This window comes from Capricornis sumatraensis, chromosome 8, assembly GCF_032405125.1.
Source record: "Capricornis sumatraensis isolate serow.1 chromosome 8, serow.2, whole genome shotgun sequence".
Lineage (NCBI taxonomy): Eukaryota > Metazoa > Chordata > Mammalia > Artiodactyla > Bovidae > Capricornis > Capricornis sumatraensis.
The window spans coordinates 91326150-91343226 of record NC_091076.1 but is presented as its reverse complement, the minus strand read 5'-3'; the positions used below and the strand labels follow the sequence as shown (position 1 = coordinate 91343226).

The window sequence follows — 17077 nt, the reverse complement described above, 5'->3', positions numbered from 1 at the left end:
TATTCCCATGAAGTGATGGGACCAGATGCCATGATCTTAGTTTTCTGAATGTTGAGCTTTAAGCCAACTTTTTCACTCTTCTTTTACTTTCTTCTTTTTTTTTTAATTCCTAATATCAGTATTTATTTGAGGGGAATTGTAACATTTAGAACTGAATTCTTCTAAAACAGTGCTCCTTGCAGCTGATACTGAGCAAATTCTTTTACTTTCATCAAGAGGCTTTTTAGCTCCTCTTCACTTTCTGCCATAAGGGTGGTGTCATCTGCATATCTGAGGTTATTGATATTTCTCCCAGCAATCTTGATTCCAGCTTGTGCTTCTTCCAGCCCAGCGGTTCGGTATAAAAATGAATATTTTCACACTTTTAAATGGCAAAGTAGAGAACTTCCAGAAAGATAAAGTAGATATGTATTTCCCTATTTCTCTTCCTAAGTATTGCTAGAAACCCTGGAAGTCATATATAAAACAAAAGCAGACTCTGGAAAGTTAGAAGAAGCCAAACCATCTAGATTCCTGCTATTCAGGGAACAACAGAGTGGTGAATTCCCTGGGGTTTTGTTTTGCTTCACATACCCTGGACTTGTGAGCTAGAGAAACCAAGAACCCAGTAACACCAGCTGGCACAGACAGAAAAAAAAAAAAAATGCTCCAAGAAGAGGCGAATAAAGGGAAATAAAGGGAGGTAAGGTTTCCAAATTTCACTTGAACTGACAAAATATCAAGTCCAGTAGACCATGATATGCATTATATAAATGCAATACCTAGAGCAATTACTTTAAAAGCTATACAAAGAAATACACTTAAAAACATTGCAGATAAATCGAAGTGGAATTCTAGAATGTGTTCAAGGAAGGCAGGAAAAAGAAAAATGAAAAAGCCAGAGAGAACAAACAGAAAACAAAAAATGAAGTGTGACCTTAAGCCCTACCATATCAATAATTACAATAAATAGAAAAGGTCTAACTACATCAATTAAAGGACAGAGATTGGCAGAATGGATTAGAACAAGCATGACACAATTCTATGCTTTCAACAAGAAGATCACTTCAAATACAATGGTATAGGTGAATTGTAAGTAAAGGGATTGAAAACAAAACAAAACAAATTACACAATTGTTCATAGAAGCTTTATTGATAATAGCTAACAACTACAAACAACCAAAATGTTCTCAAAATCTCAAGGTCATTATGCTGAGTGAAAAAAAGGTAGTCTTGAAGGGTCAGATACTGTATGATTCTATTTACATGACATTCTTGAAATAACAAAATTATAGAGATGGAGAACTAATAGCTGTAGCATGAAGGAGATCTTTGTGTTGGTTGAATTATTGCACATCTTAACTGCAGTGGTAGTTACCTGAAACTACATGTGTGAAAAAAAATTATATAGAGTGAAGCACAAACATTATATCAATATGTCAGCTTCTTGATTTTGCAACTGTACTACATATGAATAACATATAACCATTGCAGAAAACCAGGGTATATGGGATCTTTTGTACTATCTTTGCAAATCCTTGTGACTCTATTACTGTTTCAAAATTGAAGAGTTTAAAAAAAAAAAAAACAGAAAGCTGGAGAGAAGTTCTTTGCCTCAATTTTCTATTTCTAGCTATTAAAAAACCCAGAAATACAGCACATAACAGTAATAATAATAATAGTTAATACAGGTTGAAAGAAAAACCAAGTTTGAGACGTAAAATTTTATGCTAGATGTTTTATTTAGCATCCTCCTGATTTAGCAATAACAAAAAAGTAATGAAAATACTCAAAATAAACTAAGGGACGTTTACTTGTTCTCTAAATCTGTAAGTCTATTTTCATTTTTCTGTTTGTTTTTTATATTCACCACAAAAGTGAGATCATATGGTATTTGTCTTTCTCAGACATTTCACTGAGCATAATGTCTTCTGAATTACATCCATTGTAATTGTCATTGCAAATGGCAAATTTCATTTTTTTATGGCAGAGTAATATTGCATTTTCTTTATCCATTCATTTCTCAGTGGACACTTAGGTTGCTTCCATTATCTTGGTTATTGTAAATAACGCTGCACTGAAAATGTAGGTGCTTATATCTTTTTGAGTTAGTGTTTTTGTTTCCATCAGGTAAACATGCAGAAGTCAAATTTCCGGATCACAGGGCATTCTATTTTAAGGCTTTTAAGGAACCTCCCTACTGGTTTCCATAGTGGCTGCACCAATTTATATTTGTCCACATCCTCCCCAAAACTTGTCATTTGTTGTCTTTCTGATGATAGGCATTCTGATAAGTTCGAGGTAGTATCTGATTATGAGTTGGATTTGCATTTCCCTGATGATTAGTTTTGTTGAATATTTTTTTCATGTGTCTGTTGACCATCTGTATGTCTTCTTTGGAACAATGTCAATTCAGGTTCTCTGCCAATTTTTAATTGTGTTTTTTAATGTCAACTTGTCTGAGTATTTTTATATTTTGAATACTAACCTCTTAAAAAATATATCATTTGCTAATTTTTTCTCCAACTTATTAGGCAGACTTTACATTTTGCTGATGGTTTACTTTACTTTTGATGGTTGACAAAAGGTTTTAGTTTGATGTGTTCTCATTTGCTTGTTTTTGCTTTTGTTTCCCTTACCTGAGGAGATACGTCTAAAAATAATATCATTAAGACCAATTTCAAAGAGAGAATACTGCCTATGTTTTCTTCTAGAAATTTTAGGATTTGGGATCTTACATTTAAGTCTTTAATCCATTTTGAGTTGATTTTTGTATATGCCGTGAAAAATGGTCTCTTTTCATTCTTTTACATAGCTCTATCCAGTTATCCAAACACCACTAATTGAAGGAATTTATTTCCTCATTCTTGTATTCTTTGCAATAAATTAATTGACTATATCTGTATGGGTTTATTTCTGAGCTCTCTATTTTGCCCATGATCAGTCTGTCTGTTTTTATGCCGATACTGTACTGTTTTGATTGCTGTAGCTTTGTAGTATGGTTTAAAATCAGGGAATGTGATACTGCTTTGTTCTTCTTTCTCAAGGTTGCATTCAGTGTTTGGGGTCTTTGGTGGTTCCATACAACATTTACAACTACTTACACAGCTCTGTGAAAAAATTCTTTGGTATTTATATAGCAAGCATCATCTCTACTTTGTCTTGGGTTCAGTTCAGTTCAGTCGCTCAGTCATATCCAACTCTTTGCAACCCCATGAACTGCAGCACACCAGGCCTCCCTGTCTATCACCAACTCCTAGAGTCCACCCAAACCCATGCCCATTGACTTGGTGATGCCACCCAACCATCTTATCCTCTGTCATCCCCTTCTCCTGCTGCCCTCAATCTTTCCCAGCATCAGAGTCTTTTCAAATGAGTCAGCTCTTCACATCAGGTGGCCAAAGTACTGGAGTTTCAACTTCAGCATCATTCCTTCCAAAGAAAATCCAGGACTGATCTACTTTATTTTTTTATATAAATTTATTTGTTTTAATACAGAGTGAAGTAAGCCAGAAAGAAAAACACCAATACAGTATACTAACGCATATATTTGGGATTTAGAAAGATGGTAACAATAACCCTTTTTGCGAGACAGCAAAAGAGACGCAGATGTATAGAACAGTCTTTTGGACTCTGTGGGAGAGGGAGAGGGTGGGATGGTTTGGAAGAATGGCATTTTAACATGTATAATATCATATATGAAACGAGTCACCAGTCCAGGTTCAATGCATAATACTGGATGCTTGGGGCTGGTGCACTGAGACGACCCAGAGGACTGATCTCCTTTAGAATGGACTGGTTGGATCTCCTTGCAGTCTAAGGGACTCTCAAGAGTCTTCTCCAACACCACAGTTCAAAAGCATCAATTCTTCAATGCTCAGCTTTCTTTATAGTCCAACTCTCACATCCATACATGACCACTGGAAAAACCACAGCCTTGACCAGCCGTCCTTTGTTGACAAAGTAATGTCTCTGCTTTTTAATATGCTGTCTAGGTTGTTCATAACTTTCCTTCCAAGGAGTGTCTTTTAATTTCATGGCTGCACTCACCATCTGCAGTGATTTTATTTGGGGTAGTATGGTCAATTTAATAATTTTATGTCTTCCAATCCATGAGCACAGTATATATTTCCATTTGTTTGCATAGTCTTCAGTTCTTTCATCAATGTTTTATAGTTTTCAGAGTACAATTCTTTCACCTTCTGATTAAATTTATTCCCAGGTATTCTATTGCTGATGTAATTTCAATGGGATTATTTTTTAAATTTCTCTTTCTGACAGTTTGCTATTAGTATATAGGAATGCTACAGATATCTGTATATTAATTTTGTATCTCTGACTTTACTGAATTCATTCACTAGTTCTCATTAGTTTTGGGGTGCTTTTTAGGATATTATATATATATAGTAACATGTCCTCTGCAAACAGTGACAGTTTTACTTCTTCCTCTCCAGTTTGGATTCCTTATACTTCTTTTCCTTCTCTGATTGTTGTAGCTAAGACTTCCAATACTATGTTGAATAAAAGTAGTGAGAACGGGTCTCATCTTATTCCTGATCTTAAAAGAAATACTCTCAATGTTCATTATGAAGTACAGTGTTAAATGTGGGCTTGTCACATATGATCTGTTTTTGCTGAGTTATGTTCCCTCTACACCCACTTTGTTGAGAGTTTTTTAATAAGTGGATGTTGAATTTTTTCAAAACCTTTTTCTCTGTCTATTGGGGTGATTATATAGTTTTTATTCTTCAGTTTGTTAATGTGGTGTGTCACATTGACTGACCCGTAAATACTGAACCATTGCATGCCTGAGATAGATCCCATTTGTTTGTAGTATATGTTCCTTTTCAGGTATTGTTGAATTCAGTTTGCTAATATTTCATTGAGAGTTTTTACATCTGTTATTGTTCAGTCCCTAAGTCGTGTCTGACTCTGCAAACCCGTGAACTGCAGCATGCCAGGCTTCCCTGTCCTTCACAGTCTCCCTGAGTTTGCTCAAACTCATGTCCATTAAGTCTGTGATGCCATCCAACCATCTCAACCTCCCTTCTCTTGCCCTCAATCTTCCCTAGTATTAGGGTCTCTTCCAATGAGTCACCTCTTCACATCAGGTGGCTAAAGTATTGGAGCTTCAGCTTCAGCACCAGGCCTTCCAATGAATATTAAGGGTTGATTTCCTTTAGGATTGACTTCTTTGATCTCCTCACTGTCCAGAGGACTCTCAAGAGTCTTCTCCAACACCACAGTTCAAAAGCATCAATTCTTCAGCACTCAGCCTTCTTTATGGTCCAACTCTCACATTCAAACATGACTGTGGGAAAAATCATAGCTTTGACTATACAGACCTTTGTTGACAGAGTGATCAAACTGATGTCTGTGCTTTTTAATACACTGTATAGGTTTGTCATGGCTATTCTTCCAAAGAGCAAGCATCTTTTAATTTCATGGCAGCAGTCACCAGCAGCACTGATTTTTGAGCCCCGCAAAAATGAAATCTAACACTGTTTACATTTTCCCCTTCTATTTGCCAGGAAGTGATGGGACCAGATGCCATGATCTTCATTTTTGATTGTTGAGTTTTAAGCCAGCCTTTTCACTTTCCTCTTTCACCTTCATCAAGAGATTCTTTAGTTCCTCTTCAATTTATGCCATTAAAGTGGTATCATCTGCATATTTCAGGTTGTTGATGTTTCTCCCGGCTATCTCGATTCCAGCTGTGCTTCATCCAGTCCAGCATTTTGCATGAGGTATTCTGCATATAAGATAGATAAGCAGGGTGAAAATATATAGCCTTGATACTACTTTCCCAATTTTGAGCCAGTTTGTTATTTCATGTCCAGTTGTAAATGCTGCTTCTTATCCTACATACAGGTTTCTCAGGAGGTAGGTCATGTTGTCTGGTATTCCCATCTCATTAACAATATTCCACAGTTTATTGTGATCCACACAAAGGCTTTAGCTTAGTCAATGAAGAAGAAGTAGATTTTTTTTTTAATTCCCTTGCTCTTTCTATGATCCAGCATATATTGGCAATTTGATCTTTGGTTCCTCTGCCTTTTATTTTTTTTTTTCTGATGCTTTTCATTATCACAGAACATGCTAACTGAAATGTGTACAAAGAGGAAAAGAGGGGCGGAGGGAAAGGAAGTCAAATTGGGGAAGGCTGGATGGCTGCTTCGCTGCTTCTTCTTCCCATTCATAGCCAGGATCATCATGAGCTTTCTAAAGAGAGTTACGAAATCTGAGAAGAGGTCAACACAATGCCAGATATAATCTTCATCTCCATTTTCAGCCTTTTTCAATAATGAGTTGAGTATCGAAAAGGACAAAGCCACACGTGACCACCAGCCCCACATACAAGTTTGCCTGGAAAAGCCAAATAGATCCGAAGAATAGGTTCCCCTGGGAAGACAAGAGCATCAGGCTCATGGCTGACATCAAGATACCTCCTGGAAAGAGGTAGTTACGGTGCCTGGCACAGAGTGCACTCAGGGTGAAGCAAGTGAAGATCATTGCTGGGACCAGGAAGGCAGTGGGAAGGATGCTGGGGTTGGTGGCAATGCACAAGTCCAGAGCAAGGCCCAGGCCAACTCCTGTAAGGAAAGGAAATCCAGACAGACGTCCCAGTCTTTCTTGCTTAGTTTCATGGCTGTGAGGTGTTGCCATCAGCCAAATCATCAACCCCAGACAGCCCAAGGCAGAGAGCAGGCCAGCCTGAATGAAATGGGTGACCACATGGACATAGGCCCCTGTGGCTGCCACAAGCATACAGAGGGCAAAACTGGCATTGACCTTCTTCAGGTGCTGCCGTGTTGAGCGGGTTATGTGGGAAAATTTAAAGAGTGCATCAAAGTTGATCTTCCGAACAAATATATTCATGATGCTAGTGTCCACTCTTCTGACTCACCTCTCAGGAGCCCACACAGCTCTTCTAACATTGGATGCGCTTCTCCTCTGCCTTTTCTAAATCCAGCTGTACATTTGGAAGTTCTCAGTTCATGTACTGCTGAAACCTAGCTTGAAGGATTTTGAGCATAATCTTGCTGACATGTGAAATGAGTGCAATTGTAAGGTAATTTGAACATTCTTTGGCATTGCTTTCCTTTGGGATTAAAATGAAAACTGACCCTTTCCAGTCCTGTGGCCACTGATGAGTTTTCCAAATTTGCTGGTATAATAAGTGCAGCACTTTAACAGCATCATCTTATACCTGTCTAAATTTATTCTTGCATATTTTACATTTTATGGTACTACTGTAAATTGCATTTTTTCCCTTCCATTGTGTGTTAGGCAGAATAATAAGCCCCTAAAGATGTTCATGTCTTAATCCCAGAAACTTCAAATATGTTAGGCTACATGACAAAGGAGAAGAAAGGTTACTAATTAGCTGACCTTAAAATAGGAAGATTATCCTAGATGACATCAGTCCAATGTAATCACAAAGGTTCTTCCTTAAATGTGGAAGATGGAAGCCGAAGAGTCAGTGTTTGAGTGATGCGATGTGAGAAAAACTTGACTGGCTATTGCTGGCTTTGAGGATGGAAGGGCCAGCAAGTCAAGGAACATGGATAGCCTCTAGAAGCTGGAAAAGGTAAGGAAATTATTGTCCCCTAGGTCCTCCAGAAAGGATCAAGAACAAAATGCTAATAAAGTATTTCTTAAGGATAATGCTAAGTATTCCTGAAAAAGAGCACACTTATCTTTCAGCCGATCATGTTTAAACAGCAAACATAAACCAACACCACGGCAAATTTTTAGCTAATCTAATAGAACAAACAAACACTGAGTACTAAAAGTGTGAGTTTGGGAAACTCGAAAGGTAACCAGCCTGTTTTCCAAGGAATTTCCTATTAGCAATCAAACCCAACCTGGAAATCTAAAACAGAAATCCAGCAATTGCTTAGAGTCTTAGGACCAACATGTCCGAACAATGGAAATGGGAAATTCTGTTGGACATACCAAAATAAAATACTGATTTCTAAGTTCACCAATAATTATTAGATATCAATAGTTTCCCCCTTTTTAGGGAAGAAAGGAAAAGAAGGATGGACTCATTCCTGATCAAGCTTAATGCCATGGGAAGAGGTCAACAAGGACTTAATGAACTTAACATACTCACACTTGCTTAATAATGGATGCTGTTAGAATAATGACGACAGATCCTTTTGAAGACATAAGGTGAAGCTCTGAATCTAATGATAAGTAGTAGTTGTGACGGGTAATAACTTAGTAACAGCCTAAATACATATTTTTATGAGACAAGTAGCTCTTCTCAGGCAAGTAAAAAGCAGACTAATGAGATGTTCCTGTGGGATTTGATATATAAACATTAGAAAGGAAAACTTCCTGCCTACTGTGACACCACCTTGAGCAAAGGCTATATAAGTACTTCAAAGAGGAAAAAGCCAAGAGGTTTGGAATTTAGACTCAGTCGTGGTTGCCTTGAGCTTTGGATCCCAGAGACCACAGACTTTGAAATCAACCAAAGCTGGGCACACACTCTGGATACCAAGGGCTGTACAACAACTATGTTTTCCACAACACCATGCCAAAGCTGTTCTGGGATTACAAATTTAACAACCATCCTTCCTAACACCAGCTGCCAGCATGGTGGTCTTAAAGCCAATAGCTGTCAACCAACTGGCCATGTTCTGAGAACTCTCCAGTCCCTGGACTACAAACCAACTCCTGGCTTTTCTCTCACCCCTCTCTGCTTAATCAGCAACTTCAGCACCTGTCCCTTTCTGGATGATTGTGGCTGGTGTGATGGTGGCATCAACAGTAATGAGAAAGAGACCATGAAAATCTTGAACAATCGGCTTGCTAACTACCTGGAAAAGGTACGAATGCTGGAACGAGAGAACACTGCACTGGAGTGTAAAATCCAGGGAGAATGTAACAAAGAACTCCCGGTCATATGTCCTGACTACCTATCCTACTATGCAACCATTGAGGAGCTCCAGCAAAAGGTAAGATTCTTAGGAACATGTATAATCACATTGTGAGTTGATGTTCTCGAAGCAACAGTCATTTGCTAAACTTTAATATTTTAGTTCATTTTATACTGAAAAATATTTTGTAGAATAAGAAAATTTCTTGAGTGAAATTGTTGAGGCAATATTTAGAGTTTTACAGTTTTTCATTTTCCAGAGTTATACTCTGCTATCAGATAACACATGACCAAAATGTATTAACATCTGCTGCCATTTCTTTAACAAAAAAATAGAAAACAGGGATCTGAGAAAATGAAATTTGTTTAAACAAGTTCCTAAACAATTTAACTTTTATCCATTTTTTTCAATCATCATCACTCTTTTCTCCTTCTATGCTCATTTCATCATCTCCAAATTGTCTAGTTTCTTCCCATGCCAATCCTAAATTTCCCATTCTGAATGATATGCTGCTGCTACACAACATGAATTTTTTTCTGTTACATTTTTTCAAAAAATATTTATTGGGCACCAGCAACAATGTACTAGACATTGTTCTAGGCTCTGGGAACACATTGGTGAACTAAAATGTCTCACTCTCATAGTATGAACATTCTAGTCGGCCATAGTATGTTATGCAAATATGCAATGAACTTTATATTTGACAGTAAAACATCTACAGAGGTTTTTGTTGAAGTAATTTTTTGCTGATCTTTTAGGAAAATAACAAAAAACTCTGACTTCCCAAAGTTCCCCAGCATACCAGCATAGCTATGAAAAGCCTAACTAACCTCCCCTTGTTAACCAAACATACATAAGCCCCTTGGAGGCTTTTAAAGGAGGATATCTTGGTGTTTGTCTCATTTGTGTGTGCAACTTCTTAATTCTAGATCTTGTGTACCAAGGCTGAGAATTCCAGGCTGGTTTCACAAATTGACAACACCAAACTGACTGCTGATGACTTGAGAGCCAAGTAAGCCCACCCAACTCTGTCGTTCATGACAGGGTTCACCCTGCGTCTGATGCCACACAGTCCCAATAAGATCATCTCCAAGTCTATTAACTCTCCTGCCCATGCCATGTCAACACCAGCCCAGCGAGGACCTCCAGACTCAATATAAATGACTGAGATTCACAACCACTCCCATGCACCCAGTATCCACAGTTTATAACATATGAACACATCTGATTACCTGCACAATAGTCAATAAGATAGACAGAGCTAATGTATTACTATCCCATTTAAGGTGAGAAAACTGAGGTTTAACAGGGTCCAAGGCATGAAACTAGTACAAGGCAAAATAAAAACTTGGACCCAAGCTTGCTAATGGAGAAGGCAATGGCACCCCACTCCAGTACTCTGGCCTGGAAAATCCCATGGATAGAGGAGCGTGGTAGGCTACAGTCCATGGGGTCGCAAAGAGTCAGACACAACTGAGCGACTTCACTTTGACTTTTCACTTTCATGCATTGGAGAAGGAAATGGCAACCCACTCCAGTATTCTTGCCTAAAGAATCCCAGGGATGGTGGAGCCTGGTGGGCTGCCGTCTATGGGGTCGCACAGAGTCGGACATGACTGAAGCAACTTAGCAGCAGCAGCAAGCTTGCTATATCTTAATTTTGCTCTTTGCACTTACACTACACTGCCTCTAGTGGAAGGAGAAGGATGATAAACTCATTCATCTTAAATAACAAGGGAGCATCACTGGCAAACTAAGGAATCATAATTCAGTTCAGTTCAGTTCAGTTGCTCAGTCACATCCAACTCTTTGCAACTCTTTGCGACCGCATGGACTGCAAAATTGCATAACTGTATAATCTGAGAATCCACAGATTGCATAAATGAGTAGTGATGTTTTCAAATGACTCCACCTCTAAAGAGAATAAAACTTCTGATAGAAACATAAGAAATGAGAAGCCTAGTGAAAAATGCAGAAGAAAGTTCTTCTTGGCTTGATTTACACCATCTACATTTTAATGCCTATCTTTTCATGTCTCATTTTTATAGGTACGAAGCTGAGGTGTCCCTACGCCAGCTAGTGGAGGCAGATGCCAATGGCCTACAGCAGATCCTGAACGCACTGTCGCTGGGCAAGGCTGACCCGGAGGCACAAGTCCAGTCTCTGAAAGAGGAGCTCCTTTGCCTCAAAAACGACCATGAACAGGTTAGAGAAAGACCAACAGAGTTATTACAAACTAAGCCTCTAAAAGTAGCATCAATTTTTCTGAGTTGAATTTGACAAAAGTTGTCCCCACTAGCCACTACTCTGTTTTACCTTGATTATATCTACTACTACTACCATTCATTGATTCAATGTGTTTCAAATCTGTTGCCTATAACACAATATCTGAAGCCTCCACTGTCCTCTCTAGTTTTTCCAGGAAAAGGAAGCAACCCAATTTTCCTGTGCTCACAGGTTTCCCACCTTTTTATAGGCAACTCTGCACAGACTTCTGCCACTGTTGGTATAAGCCAGTATTGGCATAAGGATATCTTGGCATTAAAAAGACTATGATCTCTCATTATAAATTTCACCTCTATGTCACTTCACCTGTTACCCATGGAAATGATCTAAATTCTTTTAAATCCTGATCTTGCTAGTTAATTCCTTGTAATATTGCACATACTTGAACACACAGTCGTATCTGAAATAGCCTGAAGTCATAACATGTTTATTTATTTATTTATTTTAACTGGAGGCTAATTACTTTACAATATTGTAGTGGTTTTTGCCATACAATAGCACCTGTAAATCATGTATTCCTTTATTGTGGGCTTTCTTTCAGATGCAATTAAGCTAAATTCTCACTGTTAGACTGAAACAAGAACACAAGAGGGCCATCTCTTCATCGAGCGACGTCACATTCTTTTCTCTCCATAGGAAATCAGTTCCTTACAGAGCCAGCTTGGGGACAGACTCCACATTGAAGTGACCAGTGCCCCTTCTGTTGACCTAAACCGGGTTCTACAAGAAATGAGATGTCAATACGAGTCGATCATGGAGACAAACCGCAAAGATGTAGAAGAGTGGTTCAACACACAGGTAGGGAGGGTCGAAAATTCAAAAACAGAAAGGTAACCCTACTTCCAGGGGCCCTTGAAACACAGTCAAGTTTTCCCTTCATGATCTCCTTTGATGGCCTTTGACTGTGTTTCAGATGGAGGAGCTGAACCAGCAGGTGGTGACCAGCACTCAGCAACAGCAGTGCTACCAGAAGGAGATCATTGAGCTGAGACGCACCATGAATGCTCTGGAGGTTGAACTGCAGGCCCAGCACCGAATGGTACCTGAAACAGTGACCAAGCCCAGCACAGCAGTGGTGGCAATAGTCCCTGACATCTGTGTGGTGCTGTGTTGCCCAACGTGTGTCCCTAGAACAATAGCTCCTCTGTTTCCTAAGGGTCTGTGCAAAAAAAAAAAAGACTTTGTGATCAAATAAGCCAGAGAAATCCTGGATTAAGCAAAAGTAAAACAGGGTACCTTCCTAAAGGCCTTCAATAAGCTGATGTTCACCATGAATCAACAAGAAAGGGATATATAGTATTCAGCATTTTAGAACTCATTTGACCATAGACTCCTTTTTTTTAAAGAGCATCTCACAGCAATGATAATCCATGGCGTACACTTTGGGAAACTCTATAAGAGCATTTTATTATATGCAAAACACTTTTACAAACTATCAAATTTATTAAAATAATCTTATGAAGGAAGTGGCATAATTATTAAGCCAGTTTTACAGATGAGGCTCAGAGAGCTAAGGTGGCTTTACCAAGTCAAATCCAAGAGAAGTTTCATCTCACTTATTTTGTAGATGGAGATATGAGCTCCTGAGGCATTAAGTAACTTGTTAAAAGTCACACAAGGAATTCAAGTCTGAGCCAGAATGCAGGTTCCAAAGCTGGAACCACTTCTTCCTCATTCTACAACCTCCCTGAAGTAGGAAATTATTTAAATGCTCTGGTATGAAGGGTATTAGGAAGACCTTGCCCCAAAGCCGGTTTTGTCACCAGCTACTCAACTCATTTAAATTCCTGAGCCTCGGTTTTCTCATCTGTAAAAATTGGAATAATCATGCAAGTCATATGTTATTGAAAACTAAAATCCCATTATATATAGTCATACAGAATGATAGATCAGGAAAGAACTTTAATTACCAAAGGTTCAACTCTCATATTTTACATGTAAAGGAATTGCTCCAGTGAAGGAATTGTTTATGGCTAACTGCTGCTCACTTCCTTTTTTTCCTTTTTAAGGTACAAATCCTCATAAAGCAAGGTGCCATGGTAATGCATTTTTAATGCCTAAGTGTAAAATATGTTGGAATTTTTTTTCTGTTTTAGGTAGGAGAATGTGGTAGGAGATTGTCAGGTGATTAAGGAAGCGGAAGATAATTATTTAAAGAGATGCCCAAAGAAAAAAGACAAAAGCGAGTTTTAACATAGTTGATAATTTTATTTTTAGATTTGTTTGGTCAGGAAGTAATAAGAGGGCTTGGAGAGTCATTAGTACCTGTCATAAAAAAAAAAAAAAAAAACCACTGTTTAAAATGATGCTGATCACAAATGACTTGGGTTTAAGGAAGTAATCATTAGAAATTCTCCTTTCCTCCTCTGTGATAGAGAGACTCCCAGGAATGTGCCCTGACAGAAACGGAAGCCCGCTACGCAGCCTTGCTGGCCCAGACCCAGTGTCTGATCGATAACCTAGAGGCTCAGCTGGCAGAGATCCGGGGGGCCCTGGAAAGACAGAACCGAGAATACGAGATTCTGCTAGATGTCAAGTCCCGGCTGGAGTGTGAGATTGCCACATACCGCAGCCTTCTGGAGAGCTCAGATGGCAAGTATGTAAAATAAAAGCAGTTTCTGTAAGAAAAAGGCTCAAACACGCACATATGCGCGCTGCCACCAGCAACGGGGAACAATCGCCTTGGTCTTCTTGTCAGTGATGGGGAGCTTCGGCTGAAACATTCCATCCACTCTCTCTCAAGCTGTGCCGTTTGGAGGCCTACCATCGTAACCTAGTCCAAATTTGAGGAGTGAGCTGAACTGCATTGTTTTTGAAGAGCCTGTGCTCCAGATTGATTCCCTACAGGCTGGCTAGCTTCTTAAAGTCTTAAAAACTACTAGGGGTAAAAATAATTTCCCCAAAGATGAACATTCCTGGTGATTTACAGATTTCTCCCTACTGAGATGAAAATCTGACTGTCATGAGATCAAATAGGACAACCATGTTCCCTTAGGAGAAACGTTCTGCTCAGGATGAAACTCCTAGCCTTGTCCAGTCACTTGCCCTTGATGGCCAAGAGCAGCATGTACACATGTGTGTATCAGCATCTTTTATAGAAGCTCTAATTTTGTTAATGATAAGAAGCTAACCAACTCATAAAGAACTGATAAGGAGTATGAGCTCTTTGAATCAACTCCATCCAAACTAATGCCCCAAATGCAGGCTTAGTTTACAACTGCTAAGGAGACTTCCTTCCCAGAAACAATCTTTTCACTGGCATGTCCACATTATATTAGCACAATGTTCACCTATGTGATCTCTCTGAGGAGCTGTAACATACCAAAGTACCTTGAATCATCCATCAAAGAGACAGGATGCTTTCTTAAAGAGTTTTCACTTGTAACTCCTCCTAACTCTAATTCCCTAAAGATTAGTCACTTATAGACACCCAGAAAGTACTTCAGAGATCTTGGATGAAGCGTTGAGGACTCTTCCATAGATGGAGATCGGTCACCAAAAGTACTGTGACTAACATTCTCGTTAGGAAAAATACCAGATTAACTTCCTTTCTTCAGATAGTAAGCCCTCTGACTTGTCCCTTCTCACTGTTGAGTCCCCACTATATCCATTCTACAGAAGAAAAACTAAAGCTCAGGAGGGTTAACTGATTTATCTGAGGTCACCAGCTGGCAAATGGCAGACCTGGGCTCCACCCCCGTCTTGGATGGCTGGCCTGTTCATCCAACACTATGGCATTGGCTGTAACGGCAGCTTACATAATCTAGCACGTCTAAACCTAGGATGCTGCTTTCCCATGGATCTGGTCTGATTCTTTTTCTTCCACTGGTGCTTGTGCAAAATGAACACACAAGTATTAGGAAGTACGTGTTTTGAGCGACACATATTGAATAATTAACCACTGCCATGTTTCTCCATAGCCACCATTGCCTTCCCTCAATCACAAGCAAAATTCTGTTTTTCCTAGGCTTCCCTGTCACCCGTGTGCCATCAAGCATGAGTCTTCTGCTTGCATATCCAGCAAGGCCAGGACCATGGAATGCACAGCCCCAGTTCACACGTCATCCTTAGGCCCCTGTGGGATACATGAGTCCCGCAGTGCCTGGAGCATCCTGCCCAGAATTCTGGTTAAAATCTGCACCATCACTGAGGAGATCAAGGATGGGAAAGTCATTTCTTCTCACGAGCACGTGCAGCCTTGCTTCATCACCAGAACCGCTAAAGCCTGACATCCCAAGGTGATAAAAATGACTCTCATTCATGAAAGAGAGGCCAATCCTTGTTTCTGCCAGAACCCCCCAGTCCCTTGAGGTACTTAGTTTCTTGCTACTACATCGGGTCCCCATTGCTAGATATACGATCTTTTATTCTGCTCCTTCTCTAAGTCATTGCCACCAAAAGGACAATAAATGATATTTCTCTGGAAGCACATTTCCCACGTATCTGAAGGTCAGGCACTGATATGTAGGTGTGACAAGGTGACCTACATTACCTGACTCCACAGGTGATGGGCAGGTTCTCTTGTGTTTATTCAGGCCTTGTTTACTTACGTTCCTCTCTAGAGCCAGTCAGACAAGTTTGAGGGTTGTTTTTGGCTGCAGAACATGAAGGTGAAAAGTTAAAATCTTCCCTTCTAAACTCCTTCTTTGTATATAGAAAGAAGCTTATGTGGGGATGGAATGAACAGAGAAAAGTCTCTAATACTTAGTTTCCTTGAATAGTCATGAGTCTGAATCCTATTCACCTCTGTTGTCTCAATGACTGTTTATCCACATGTACAGACTCTGCCTGCTCTCAAATATTTTTTTGAATTTTTTTATTTATTTTATTTATTCTGCTCAAGATTTGGGGGGCTTCTTGAATCTTAAGTTTTACAACTCATGGGTTTGAGGATATTCAAGTCCTTTATCTCCCATTCTCTGTTCTCTCTGTGCACCCCTTCTAGATGAAGACTGGAGCTTTTCCTCATTTTATTTTTGTTTGTGTGAATGTACTTTGTTGTATGTATTTTGTCTGCCTGCATGGCATGCTACATCTTAGTCCCTGGACTAAGGATAGAACTCGCACCCTCTGCATTGGAAGCACCAAGTCTTCACTACCAGACTGCCAGGGAAGCGCCATGCACAAAAATATATTTAAAGATGTACACATTCTCCAAAACGTTGCAAATTATCAGGCTCTCCAAATATTTTCACCAAGAATCGGGAATCATTGGGGTGTGAATCCAGAGCATTTTGAAGAAATATCTTGGATCCTTTCATTAAATATTTGCTATTTCTCTTTCTATTCTTTAGGGAATGGGCTTTAGTTCTGATTGTTTGACAAAGCACTTGTGGCTGGAAATCTCAAGGCATTACCCTGCTCCTCTATCTCCCTGTGACAGGTGCCAAGAAAAAATAACTTAGATGCCTGCTTCAATCTATCAGAATAGAGAAATGGACTCAATAGGAACAAACTTTACAGAGAAGTAATCAAGAATAATTCCTGCTTGCAAGCAGTCCCAATGTGAGAAAGCACCATTTAGGTACCAGCCATTATCAGAGCTTCTTACAGTAGGGTCTCAGAGTGTTTAAATCAGTCTGTACAAATTTTTTTTTTACCTTTCCAGAGGTTTCAGTAAATAATTTCAACCCACACACAGAATGTGAAGTCAAAAGTCCTTAAGTCCTATACTCTTTCTAACCATGTCTCTGGCAAATCTTGAGCCATCATCAAATTTAATTCCCTTGTTTGTTAAGTGAGATTCATGCCTACTTCACAGGGTTGTTGTGATGATCAAATGAAGTTTCTATGTGATGCAGTTTCTATGTGAAGCTGCTCTGTATGCTGAAAAGTACTATGCAAATGTTATTGTTATATAAGCCCTAGAACTAATTTTATCAATCTTATTTCATGTTAAAATTCTTCCTGCATGAATTTAG

The 17077-nt window shown here is 39.2% G+C and overlaps 1 protein-coding gene and 1 pseudogene across 1 annotated transcript; one reads left to right on the top strand and one right to left on the bottom strand.

The window, feature by feature from the left end:
- Nucleotides 1-1594: 1594 nt before the first annotated feature.
- Nucleotides 1595-6858, bottom strand: LOC138083649 (bax inhibitor 1 pseudogene; annotated as a pseudogene).
- Nucleotides 6859-8128: 1270 nt separating this feature from the next.
- Nucleotides 8129-15385, top strand: KRT39 (keratin 39). Its single transcript, XM_068977475.1, has 8 exons — nucleotides 8129-8157; nucleotides 8468-8948; nucleotides 9800-9882; nucleotides 10919-11075; nucleotides 11793-11954; nucleotides 12070-12195; nucleotides 13532-13752; nucleotides 15124-15385. The coding sequence occupies exons 1-8, from the start codon at nucleotides 8129-8131 to the stop codon at nucleotides 15383-15385; spliced, it is 1521 nt and encodes a 506-aa protein (XP_068833576.1).
- The last annotated feature ends 1692 nt before the right edge of the window (nucleotides 15386-17077 follow it).

Excerpts from the sequence above, each read along its gene's own strand:
- KRT39 (XM_068977475.1), top strand. The coding sequence starts at position 8,129 with ATGACGACAGATCCTTTTGAAGACATAAG. Across the intron at positions 11,076-11,792 it reads TCAAAAACGACCATGAACAG|GAAATCAGTTCCTTACAGAG; the intron begins GTTAGAGAAAGA and ends TTCTCTCCATAG. Across the intron at positions 13,753-15,123 it reads CTGGAGAGCTCAGATGGCAA|GCTTCCCTGTCACCCGTGTG; the intron begins GTATGTAAAATA and ends TGTTTTTCCTAG.